This window comes from Lissotriton helveticus, chromosome 4_1 (assembly GCF_964261635.1).
Source record: "Lissotriton helveticus chromosome 4_1, aLisHel1.1, whole genome shotgun sequence".
NCBI classification, from domain to species: Eukaryota; Metazoa; Chordata; class Amphibia; order Caudata; family Salamandridae; genus Lissotriton; species Lissotriton helveticus.
Window position 1 is genome coordinate 1,280,155,430 of NC_136063.1, and position 13,308 is coordinate 1,280,168,737.

The following is a 13,308-nucleotide window of genomic DNA, read 5'->3' on the forward strand; positions in this document are numbered from 1 at the left end:
ACTTTTTTGACACCCCTTTGTTGTGGTTCTGCATTAAACTTGCCATGCTAAACCAAAACTAGTTGACCCTTTTTGGAGAGTATTGTGCAGATTCTTTGAATGATACAAAAGATATTAAGAAAACAAAAAAATGCCTTTTCAATGGAAACCTGATCTAAAACTCCAGAGTGGACCCCATGGCTCTTCAATATATGTAATGAATATGGCTAGGAAGATTTTTTAATGTCCATACATACATACATATAGACAGATCGAGGTAATGACACGTGACTCCAATGAAAGTGTGGTAAAAACTTACTAGCGATGTAGTGATTCCAGATGTTGTGGCTGTGATATACTTACTCCTGATGTTAAGCCCTCAAAGAACTGAAGATATACTTTCCTAATACGTCCCAGTTAAATAACAATATATATATTTTTTTTTTGGTGTAAAACTTACTATAATAGCCCGTAGTCTTACTTTATTGCTTCTTTTCCACCTTAATTGGCAACTCAGACTTTGGTTTGGACTAACACTTCACGGCACATTGGGGACAGGTGGGGTCTCTAGCCACATCAGGCTTGATTTTTTACGCCTAAACCTGTACCTTTTTATTCTCACCACTCCCCCCACAGATTTCTAGGCCGAGATAACCTCCGCTCCGTTAGCTATCCCACGTCACCCACAAGATTTTCCTTAATTCATGTCACCACTCATCTAGAAGCTTTCCTATGGTCATCTAACATGTCACAGTTGTTAGTCTTCAAATACCTGTTAATGATTCTTTTAAAAACAACAGGTCATGTTTACCCATTGCTGTCTACTGGTATTGCAGAGATACCTCAAACAGAATTTAAATTTTAACTGAACGTTAAGATTATTGAAGAAAAGCATTCTATAACCATCATCCGCTACATTAAACAAGAAAAAATAACTGTTCTTCACCCACAAACAGGTATGATTATCCTTTAATGAAGAGCCAGAAATCCCATTGAAACACAAATGCCTTATTACAGGTGACATGTAATGTTAATGCACCCAGGTGCCGGTAAGAAAGGAATGATATAGCCGCTAAACTATAATAACTTATTACAGTTGAATTCTGAGGACAATGCCTGCAACCAGAGTCTGCGGTTAAATGAAAAGGCAGGTCAAAGATCATAATTAAAGCTACAGGTAAAAAATTGAAACCAAATCATGGCTTTTCCTGCTGCTGTTTTTCCAAATGTATAATGATAAGCATAAAGGAGATGGTGGATATTTAAGGTAACTGGTTTACATTTCTACGCTTTAGGTTATTATAGTAAAGATATAATCTCGCTGCACATTGATCAAATGGTTTTAAAAATAAATCTGTTTTATATTAAACTGAGTCAGCTATCTTTTTGCAACAAATGTCTAACTGCTTTTTGGTGCATTTAATTATGTACGCAAGCTTCTAATGTTATTCTTTATGTTAACAAATATCCTGATCCTTACATGAAATAGCAACACAAAGGATTTAAGAGTTTTGTGGAACGAGTGATGGTGTGGCCATGCATTAAAAGGTAAAGTACTCACGCCATACATTATCAGGATACTGCAAGTCACCTCAAGTTTCCATGACATTATAAAGAAACTCTGCCTTCGGCCTTGTTTCTCTATATGGTCATGGAACTCCTCTGACTTGCCATAAGGTATGGCAGGAGGGAATTTATCCCATATTTATCACATGTTACAGAAAAAGCAACTTACTACTCTCCTTTCTGTGCTGCTGGGTACACCTTTCAAGCTTGAGCTTTCTTTCTTCCTGAAATAAAAAAAAAGTAGTCTGTCACGCTGAACAGGCATACTAGAAAAACAGAGTGGTGACAAGAGGATTAAATTACCCAAACACTGGCATTAATGTTACAGCTCAGCAGGATAATTTAGGCAGCATAAATTACAGATTAATGCAGTTTCTTTTTGATACCAAAGTGTTTTCTTGTGATTCAAGATGTCGTCAGTTTTCACACACTACTACAGTAAGCCAAGTGACCGGATCTTACTTTCTGAAAGCAAAAATAATTCAAGAGTAGAAGCGCTTACCAGATTGATCCGGATTCTTGCCATACAGTATAGGAAAAACCACAGGAAGTATGCAGCACATTAGGATCAAATTGTGTGGCAGGGTTGACTAAATTATGTGACATGGGCAGTTAATTTATACTTCAATTATTCAGCACCTCTATCTGTCAAAATAGCGTTGCTAACAGTATAATCTATTTTGTATGTCTCAATTATAAGATGCACTTTTGGGTTGGAGACTTGCTACCATTCAAAGATACAAACGAAATTGTTATTCTTCTAAGGCTTAACTTCCCGGTTGAGATAATACAGCTTTGAGAACAGTGTCTGCCAGGTGAATAGCAATTTGTGATGATAATGAATAAAAATCCTGACGAGTAAGTAATCATTCCAACCGCCCTATATGAATTACGTTTAGGTAGATAACGTTTTTGTTTCCTGCTGTAGAAAAAAGCCTTTCCCCCAATCCACCAAAAATGTACACAATCTGGCAACAGTATCATCTCCTCAAAACGGGTAACTAAAGTAAACTTAACTGAAGGCACCAGTAAACTTTCATGAAGTTACTGGCAAAGTCATGTATCCCATGGCCAGCAAATTTAATTATTGATCCATTTCAGCCAGAACATTTAGGTTAAAATCAAAAAACGATGGAGTAGAAGATAGATTATAAATTGTGTGGCAAATTATGATGAATTTAAAAGGGCAACTTCAGCACTTCTTGCATTAGTAAGCCTTTAATGGAGTAAGTGTAGTATTTGTAAAAAGCAGCAGTACATTAAATGTTCCTCTGTATTTATATTTAGAGAATATGCAGATATGCCTACAGTACTTCTGGTACCTTTTTACCTATTAAAATGTGATGTTATGAAGTGTTTGTCAAAATGTTCCATCATTTTTATAACCTTTACATCATTATGCACAAAAGAGCCCTTGTGCTGTGTCCCATAGTCCAGCTGATGCTGAGTGTTGGATATGGCCCTTTCTGTAGGGTCATCCCCAGACTTTTAGCCTTCACTCCTCCGTTTTTGTTGAATCCTGTTTTGTTGCCTAAGGACTCAGTGCACTTTACCACTGCTAACCAGTGCTAAAGGGTTGGTGCGTTTCTCCTTAAAACATGGTAGAATTAGCTTATACCCAATTGTTATATTTAATTCACTGGCAAGTCCCTAGCTAGTAAAGTGGTACTACCTCTGCCCAGGGCCTTTAAATTAAATGCTACTAGTGGGCATGCAGCACTGATTGTGCAGCCCCCTTAAGTAGCACTTTAAACATTTCCCAGGCCTGCCGTCACTGTCTGTGTGCGCAGTTTTTTAACTGCCATTTCACCCTGGCAAAGAGGACTTTTTAGCAGGCCCAAACATTCCTTTGTAATGCATATAAGCCACCGGTCCTAGACAGGCCCGAAGGCAGGGTATAGTGCATTTAAAAAGTAGGACATGTACTTTTAAGTTTTACATGTCTTGGTAGTGAAAAACTCTAAAATTAGTTTTTCACTAGTGGAAGGCCTATCTCTCCCATAGTATAACATTGGAATTACCTTATTAAAGTTTATGAGTGCAATATCCAAATGGAAAGAGGTAATCAGTTCATGCTTGGTGTCTTTGGAATCACAATTCAAATCCTAATTTATGGTTAAGTTGGATTTTGAATTGCAAGTCTGAAAATGCCCCTTATGGAAAGTTTATAAACAGAAACAGTGGTTCCTGGGGACTAGTACAACGATAATGGTAATTATGAGCGCAATCGCAATATAAAAGGGTTAGGTTGATATCCAAAGGAGGAGAAACAATATACAACTCAATGTTTTATATATGTAGACAGTATTTATATATTCATAAAACAGTAAACAATTACAGAATTAAAGAATTAAGAAATCATGTACAGTGAAAGGTGTCCCCAGTGAAAACATTGGAAACTACAGCAATGGTGAAAAACAGTGACATGTACAAACAGGGTTTCCAAAATCAAGGTAAAAAACGACCATGAAACATTTCTTATTTGGAGCAGCCTTTTTATGTAATATTAGGGGCTGTTGAATGGTTCGTTTTGGGTTATTGTTCATGGCGTTTCGAACCCTGTGACAATAGGGGGTCTCTTCAGGACCTAACGATGTAGGGACGTCTATAATTAAATTAAGGAAAAAAGCGAGGATGGCATGAGTGTGAGCACTGGAACTACTTTTAAATGTTAAGGACTGCAATAAGAGAGGCCTGTACCTGATGGGTCCTCTATCAACGTGATAGAAGTGCACCACATGGAGGTGAAAAAATAGAAAGGTTACTCACATGGGACCCAGCCGGGTACTGTGTAAATGAAAAAAGAAGGGATATTGTAAGGTCCATCGATTTAGATCTGAACGCATGGTAGCAACTAAAAAGTGAAGACTTACCCCAGTGAGGGGAGCTGACAGAGCGCAGTCAGTGGTAGTAGTTCTCCTTTATAAGGTAAAGCGTATTGCGCTAATGGAGGAGCCCAGCAGAGTGTAAATAGAAATATGTAATCAAGTGTGACTCATGTAAGCGCAATTACAGAAAAAACGGTGAGGCAAACGTTTGGGAAAGTGTGAAATAACATCCTTACCCGGGTGAAAGGCAGTAAATGCTGAGCGCGCTATATTATGCCATCCGACCAGCGGGTGTGCACGGTGATTATGTTCTTTGAACTCTATACATGTGGATCCATGTAGACCTGAATTAAGGGGAATAGCCATTAGGGATACTTGCTAAAAATGTAAATAGCACTAACTGGTTGCAGACGATGGAACATGACTCTTACCAGGTAAAGGAATCGATGTTCCAGGAAGCGCGGTGTGTGAACGGGTGTGCCCGCTAAGCATAAAGGAAGACTTGCGTGAGTCTGTCCGCCTTGTACTATGACAGGGTGACAAGACTCTTTCAGTTTAAATGTCGTTGGCCTTCCAAAAAACGTACATCGAGGCACGCATCACTAGTGATGGCTACCTAATGGTAAAATCTGGTTATCTGTGTTCATTTTCCAGACACAAACAGACATGGAAAAAATGCTAGTCAGTACCAGGCTGATGTCTGAACACTAATAAAAAATATAGTTAAAAATAAACACTACAGTATGTAAATGATTTACAGATGACAAAGTCATAAAGGTTGCAAGAAGCCACTCAAATCAACTATGTACACAGTGTATGCAGCACGCATGGGGGCTTCCTGTGCCCAACAGTGGCTAATATTTATATGGCCTTGTACGAAACACAATATGTCTACAATGAAATTGCACCATTTAGTGAATCTGTAAGCTCATGGTCTAGATACATAGATGATGTTTTTTTTTATTTGGAAAGCTGACCTGGAAAACCTCACCGAATTTGTATCTTGGCTTAACTTGTGCGATGACAATATCTTCTTCACAGCTAATTTCAGCAATACCAAGGTGAAGTTTTTAGATATTCTTATCCAAAACAGAGAAGATCACTTAGAGGTAGACTTATATGTTAAGCTTACAGCTTGTAACACCTTGCTCCACTTTGAGATATCATCCCCAGATACAAAAGACCAGTATTCCATTCAGACAGTTCCTACGATTGCGTAGGAATTGTACAAATGTACAAGATTTTGATATACGAGCAGAAGAGATGAAAACAAAATTCCTAGCTCATGGATAGCCGAAATGTTTAGTGCGCGACTCATACAAACGAGCTACATTCTTTGACAGGCAACACCTATTGACGCCACAAGTCAAAGAAACCAGCTCAAGGTTGGTATTTGTAACTAGACGTTCAACTATGAATGAAAAGATTCGCCATATTATCAATTCTAATTGGCACATTTTAAATGCAACCAGATCTAAAGGCAGTGAGTTACCCAAACCCCTGTATGCATATAGAAAAAATAAGAATTTGAAATATCTTATTGTACGATCTCGTATGCCAGTCAAATCTACAAATACTTTTAAAACTTCTATCACAGGTAATTTTAAGTGCCTATCATGTGTGGCGTGCCAGTTTGCGATTGAAGCTAAGGTCTTTTCCTTCAATAATGTCAACTTGCAACTTAAGAGTTTAACGAATTGCAAAACATCCAACGTCATCTACCTACTACTGTGCCCATGTAATAAAGGCTACGTGAGAGAAACAGCACGTATGATGTCTACACGTTTAACGGAACACAGGTCAGCCATCCGCACTCAAAAAAATCAAGCTCCATTAGCGAAACACTATATGGAAGCAAAACATACTGCGGACAATATACATGGTTAATTTTGGAAAAAAATTGCATCAATTCTGGTACTTCAAGCACTAATATACACAAGTGCATAGACGTATATTGGATTTTTTCACTAAACACCTACCAAAATGGGATGAATAATGAAATCCCATGGGACCAAGTGATAACACATAATTGTGGGTGAATAATGTTTGTGTGCGGTAACGGTCGCAAACTCAGCCAACAAGGCTTTGTTGGCTCTTCACCCATAACATTGGTTCGAGTTAACTCTATATCATGTGACCAAGTCATATATTCTATTATATCCTTGGTTGATAAGGCTACCTGTGTTAGGCTGCACATAAACCACAGCCAACATGGCTTTGTTGACAATTTTGGATGATTTTTTAATAATATCAGATCCATTCAGTCTTATATTATCATATGCATGGGTTCTGTCTTCACCACACACCCCACTTAGGTAAAGACTTTCAGATCGGTTGTTCTCCCTTCTGGACCCACACTAAGATGGCCGCCATAGTTGACAGTCGTCTTTTTTATTTTGCAGGACGGTGCATCTGTCTATTTTGATGAGTCCCCTTCCGGGTCGTACGGAATACATCCACCCTTAGTGGCGCAAATCTTTGCAGGAATAGGGATTAAAAAGCAGATGGTATTTGCCTTCGGCATCGCCATCTTTTACAGACGGCGTCTAGGATGACAGACATTCCATTTCCAGCCTCGTGCCTGAGAGCAGGCAGACCGCCGCAATTTCAGCAGGACCTATTTTAGACGACGGTAAGCCGATATTGGCTAGCAAACACTACATGTTTGCTATAGGTAGTGAGAGCTATTGAGATGGAAAGTATCACCCTGAGGAACAGACAGTGGTTAATACGCTGTATATCTTTTTTTGCCTTTAGGTCCCTGTAAATAGATCCCTTACACAGACTCCTGAACCATTACAGAATTTTTGGGACTTTCTTAGTGTAGTCTTTTCATAATCATCACAGCGGGTAAGTAGGCATTGGTAGTCTACTTAGAATTGCCGCCAAAACTCCATACAGAACAAGGGTAAATAGCATCTTACTCTGTTTCGCCAACAGCACATACTTTGAATGCCGTCCCCATTAGTATATCGACAGTTGCCGTCCTTCGACATTGGGGTCTGACACTTCAGGTACTTTACATCTATTGTATATTCTAGATCTCAGAATCATACTGGATAAGACAAGGCCACATTTATATCCTAAACGAGGAGCATAACGTTCAAATTTTTATAGTGTAACTAAAATAGATGGAGCTAACAATAGATATCAAATCAAGCCGTTATGTAGAGATCCGTGCACATGTATCTATTTTACATCTTAGAGTGACGACCATGTTCTTAAGATGCAGATTATGAATCTAACATTCCCACAAAAATAATGTTTTTATCGCCATATCAGTGGTCTTAATTAATCCACTAGATAGGACCTTTTGAAGATCTTACTTTAAGAGATGCTGCAACAATCTCTCCATTTGCATCCGTTTTTACATCTCAAGGGGGATGCACATGTTTAGATAGACTATGATTAGATATAACTTGTAGGTTAAGATAGGTAGTTCATTTGAGAAGATTGTCGATGTTTGCTGTTCCAATGGTGAGCAACTATCCTTATATCTTTATTGTTACATTCTGTCATAGTTGATGAACCCTGATGTGTTTACTTTCCATGGATTAATAAGTGATCCATCTTGGACAATGACAATCGTCACAAAAAAGGTTTTAAACCATTCTCTCGTCCATCTCTTGTAGAGGTAAATGAATACAATTCAGATCTATAAGCATGTCGCTTCAGGATGGCTTCACCCAAGTAATTAAAGTATTTTTTTTACTTTTTATAGCATTCACTATACTACATCAGTATTGTGGTTATAAAGTCTGACCTATCCTGAGGCCAAAGTACTCGGCACATTTGATGAGGTAAAAATTGCGTGTTCACTTCAGTTGAGTACCAGACTAATCTATGATGGTTCATCTTAATGACAGTGGAGACAAGCTTGGCTATTTTCTTCTTTTTTCTTTAAACACTTTACATGAATTTTTTCTTATTTTATGATATAAAGTGAGTGTTTCACTCCTCGGTCTTTCCTGTAGTTCAACACTTGGTGACAGAAATTAGGTGAAATATAGTAATTGTAATCACCGTTCATGGTGTATAGGTTAGGATTTTAATGTATATGTGCAGAATCATAACTAGTAGTTTTATTGGTTATGCTAATCTATTAAAAGTATTGTGAATGACCCCTTTTGGGGTTTACAATGTAAATAGGACTCTCGTGCAACACTGATATATGTTTTTGTTTATATATACCCTGTTTAGGTTTTCATGACCCATGTACATGGCTTCCTGATGAAGGCGTACAGCCGAAATGCGCGTAGGATTTACAATCTCCAGAGCCATGCCAGAAATGAATGTCCTTTCCATAAAATGAAATAATAATCTGTATATATTTTTTGCTGAATGTTTAATTAATTCCATATACAATCTTTATTGTTGACACTGACAGGAAACAGATTTACAGCACAGCGTCAGGATGCATAATAGGGAATAGCATTATAAAAGTGTAAACATGAATGTTCTTTGTAAATTGTACAGAAATGTAATGTAGCTTATAATAAATATAAAATATAAATAAATAAAAAATCTTTTTCTATATTGATTTTGACAGTGTGTATTTATATTATACTGTGTATGCGCTTTAGGTCCAGAAATTACATTCTACTTTCCTAAATTTGTTTAACTTACATTTAACGATTCGCAGAGATGAGAAGGCCATAAAGGGGGCAAGAAGCCACTCAAATCAACTATGTACAGCGTGTACGCAGCACTGCGATTGTGCGTGTAACCACTTGAGGACACATAAGTATTGCCTCATAGACAGTGATGTTAAGAAAATGACATCCTCATAGATAACGTACATATATATCTCTGCACATGACAGGGTGTTTACAGTGCCAGCTAGGATCAAGGGAGGATGCAACAGTGTGCATAAAACTTCGGGATGTAATTAATTTACGGGGAAGACAGAGCCACTTAAGGGCGCAAGGGAGAAAGTCATGACATTTACATTCGACGTGTATATGGTACAGAAAAATGCATATTTCGTGAAAATACTCCAAGACACAAAGATGCTGCTATACAGACGGTGATCTTATATAAAGTATAAAGTACATGCATATCTCTGCAAATGACAGGATGGTAACAGTATCATACGAGAAAACAAGAGATTGTGGTTGTATACAAAGACAGCAGTATTGAGGTATGTATTATTACAGATTGAGAAAAGGACATTTTGTTTTTCTTAAAAAATTGTTTAAAAAAATCCATCCATTTGAAAGGTCGTGTAAGCCACAAGGGAAGCTCTTCATCATTTAATTTGGCAATGATTTAGTAATTCAGTAGTGTAGCCACAAACCCTCGCCACTCTTCAGCTGTGTTCAAGCCTTTGTAAAATCTGTGGGATATCTCCTCCTCCTGTCTATGACCTGGCATTTTATATCAACTGTGTTTGTTTTTCATTAAAATTAGTTACCAGTGGGGCATTTGGGACAGTGCATCTGATAAGACTCTGATGTTGTCCGGTTCGTGCTAACATTGGTTGGGACATCTGACCATTATACGGTAAATTGCACTGACACCATATGCAAAACATCACAATACGGGTGTTGCAATTTAAAAAAAGCGTAGTGTTTGTTTCACATTTTCATGCTCAAATTTGTTGGTGTCAAAAGTAAATGCACAACACACACTAATTGTAAAACAGACTGATTCAAGGTTGCCGGTTCTGATTGCAGTGATATTCTCCGTAGAGGAATGTATTAAATGGTCTTTTACATTTTTGCCTCTTTTAAATGCAAACATTCATTGTGGAATCAATTTTTTTTAAGAGAACCCAGTTTTTTGTGATTAGATTGCACACCTTGTTGGTATGTACGCCAAAGGTGGTTACACAGATGAGTGTCGTTGGGAGTTTTTTCTTTTGTGATTAGAAGTTTCTCTCTCGGGCAGAACCACACACGTTTGAGGGCCTTACAAATCAATCTGTTTGGATATCCGCTCACAAGTAATTTAGATTTCAGTATCAGAGCCTCTTTCATATAGTCTTCCTTATTGGAGCAGTTATGGCGTAGCCGCAAAAATTGTCATGGGTAGGCCATCTTTAAGGGCACGGGGTGGTGACTTTTGTAGGCCAAGAGCATGTTCCTCTCTGTTGGTTTTCTGTGAAGGCTAGTGTCTAGGGTGCTGCTGTCATGTTTTATACTGAGATCTAGGAAGGCTAAGCCTAACTTATGTATGGTTGCTGTGAAGGTAAGATGTTCCTGAATGTTGTTTAGGTATGTGACAAAGTCATGGAATTCTATCTCTGTTCCTTTCCAGGTCAGAAATATATCGGCAATGTATCGCTTCCAACATTTAGAGTTGGAACGATACCTGTTTGTCGTATTTAATGCAAAGGTCTGTTCCACATAATCAATGTAGATGTTGGCAAGATTTGGAGCGAAAACTGCTCCCATGCTGGTCCCTGAGCATTGTTGGTAAAAGGTGCCGCTGAGACAAAATAGTTGAATTGCAAGGCTATCATCAACAGGGAGATGATAAAATCCGTGGGCACCTGTATAGGCTTCATTTTCGACCCTAATAGCTTTTCAATTATGAGTATACTGTCCTCTTGTGGTATGTTTGTGTATAACGTGGAGATATGTAGAGTTGCCACCCAGTCTGTTTCAATGTTGTAGGGCAGTGTTTCCCAAACTGGGGTCCGTGACACATTCCCAAGGGGTCCTCAGGCAGCACTCCAAAATTCCTTGTAGAATTAGCAGTTTGAGCAACAATAAAAGTGTCAAGATAACACCAGTGGGGGGCGTGGCCAGCGGCATGCGAGACTAGACGTGTCTCCCGGGAGCTCCCGGCCGACGTCTAAAGATCCGACTGAATTTGGCACCTTCACGGTCTGAAAATTACACACCGGCACTAGGAGGTGTACGGGAGGGGTTTGAGCAATCCGACGCGCAACACAGTGCCCTTTGGTGCGAGCGGTGCCGGTGTCTATGCGACGCATCGGATGGCAAGGAGCTCGTTAGACAAAATGGCGGCGGAGTGAACGGCCGGAGAGAGAGACCCTCAACTGACCGGGTGGTCGCGACATCGGGGAGGAGAGCGGCGCAACGGATCAGTGGACCCCGCGGTGCTGGAGAGGCAGTGTTCGCCCCTGTGTCGGCGGGCAGTCCAGAGGGTGACGGACACGCCGGAAGAGTGAGGTGCACCGGCTGTGACCCGGCCACACGGAAGTGGGCGGTACGGGGACCAGATCCTGAGGGTCCGCGGGCACAGTGACCCTGCTAGGAGAGCGAGAAAGGCACCGGGAGGCTGGTGAAGTGAACCGGAGGGACGGCGGACAGTACCGGGTTGCGAGGTACCCCTACGCAAGATGGCGACCGCAATCCCGCACTGACGTGAGGTGGAGACCCCTGAGGCGCCGACAAGCAGAGTACGTGGCGCCCCGCCAGCAAATTCTGCAGCGACGGCCCGGAGGAGGCACGGGGGATTGCCGAGACAGCAAGGTAGCCTGTGAGGTGGACCGGTGCGCCGAGGCCTTTACCAAGATGGCGGCCACGACGGTGGAATCCTACAGCGCCTGAGGAGCGGGCTGCGGAGCTGGAGTGACCATCAGACACGAGGCAGCGGGAGAAGGTGGCAGGTACCCCCCCCCCCTGCACCTGAGGGGCAGTTTGGGCACGAGAGGAGCGGGGGCACGCAGCACTTGGGCAAACTCAAGATCGGCGAACTCGGCCGCCGGCGATCCGACCGGCTGGGGGGTGCACACGGCGGAGCGGAGCATCTGAGGGAAGGAGCCCCTTTCCAGCCGGAAGGCTATTTGTCTGGAGCGAGAGACTCAGTGGCTGCACATACCCGGGTGGGGGGCAGCAAAACGGTGCGGAGGGGATTGGGAAGCACGCCCAGTATACCACCCGGAACAGTCTGACAGACTAGCCGCCTCACGAACTCAGCTACGATGGTGAAGAAGGACCACCAGCCCAAGCCGCCCAAGCAAGGCACGCTGGACACCTTTACAGCGCCGAAAACGTCCAAAGACAACGCTGGTGCGACGGCAGAAGGAACCACCGACACGGACAGGCTGTTAGCAGCGATTCAGGCGTCGAGATCGGACATTCAGGACTCCAGAGCGGCCCTGGAGGTTAAAATTGGGGAGGTGGGATCCGAAGTCACGCTCCTGCGACAGGATTTCAAGAACCTTTCCGCCAGAGTGACAGAGACTGAAACGCGAATTGGTGAGGCCGAAGACTCGATCACGACGCTCAAGAAGGATATGGCGGAGCTCCAGGCGTCGCACAGACAACTATTGTGGAAGGTGGACGACGCGGAAAATAGGGCCAGGCGCAACAACCTCCGCTTCGTGGGTTTCAGAGAAGGAATCGAGGGGAACAATATGGCGTCATTCCTGCATAAGTGGATCACGGACACTTTCACAGGGGCCCGCTTCTCCTCCTGCTTTGTGATAGAAAGGGCGCACAGGGCGCTCCTTGCAAGACCTCCAGAGGGTGCCAGGCCCCGACCGGTGATCGCCCGCTTCCTAAACTTTGCAGACAGAGACGTAATACTGCGCGAGGCGAGGAAGATGGGCAACATCCGACTTGAAAACACTACCATAATGATCTTCCCGGATTATAGTCAGGAAGTTCAGAGGCAAAGGCGCTCCTTCGAATCTGTGAAAGTCAAGCTGCGCTCACTGAACATTACTTACATGCTGCTCTTTCCGGCGAAGCTCAAGGTGCTGTACAAAGATAAGGCACACTTCTTCACACACCCGGACGACGCATGGCAGTGGTTGGAGGAAAGACCGATTCTCAATAGTCGGGAAACGGTTGGGAGAGAGGAACTGGCGAAAGCAGCACAGGAGAAGGCACGCTGGGGCTCCCCACAACGGCAGAGGAGGAAATCCAGAAGATTGCACTCGAGGTACACAGGGACCCCGTATCAGCCGCGCCCGTCCACAGGAACCAGGAGAGGAAGATCTGAATCACCAGGGACGTCG

At 41.9% G+C, this 13,308-nt stretch overlaps 1 protein-coding gene across 1 annotated transcript in view; it reads right to left on the reverse strand.

Annotated features, from left to right (window-relative positions):
- The window catches only part of SYCP2L (synaptonemal complex protein 2 like), a 1,302,345-nt gene that overhangs the window by 610,507 nt on the left and 678,530 nt on the right, over nt 1-13,308 (reverse strand). Inside the window, exon 27 of the mRNA XM_078685781.1 lies at nt 1,715-1,769. Within this exon, the coding sequence (XP_078541907.1) occupies nt 1,715-1,769 (55 nt within the window). The remainder of the gene's footprint in view (nt 1-1,714; nt 1,770-13,308) is intronic.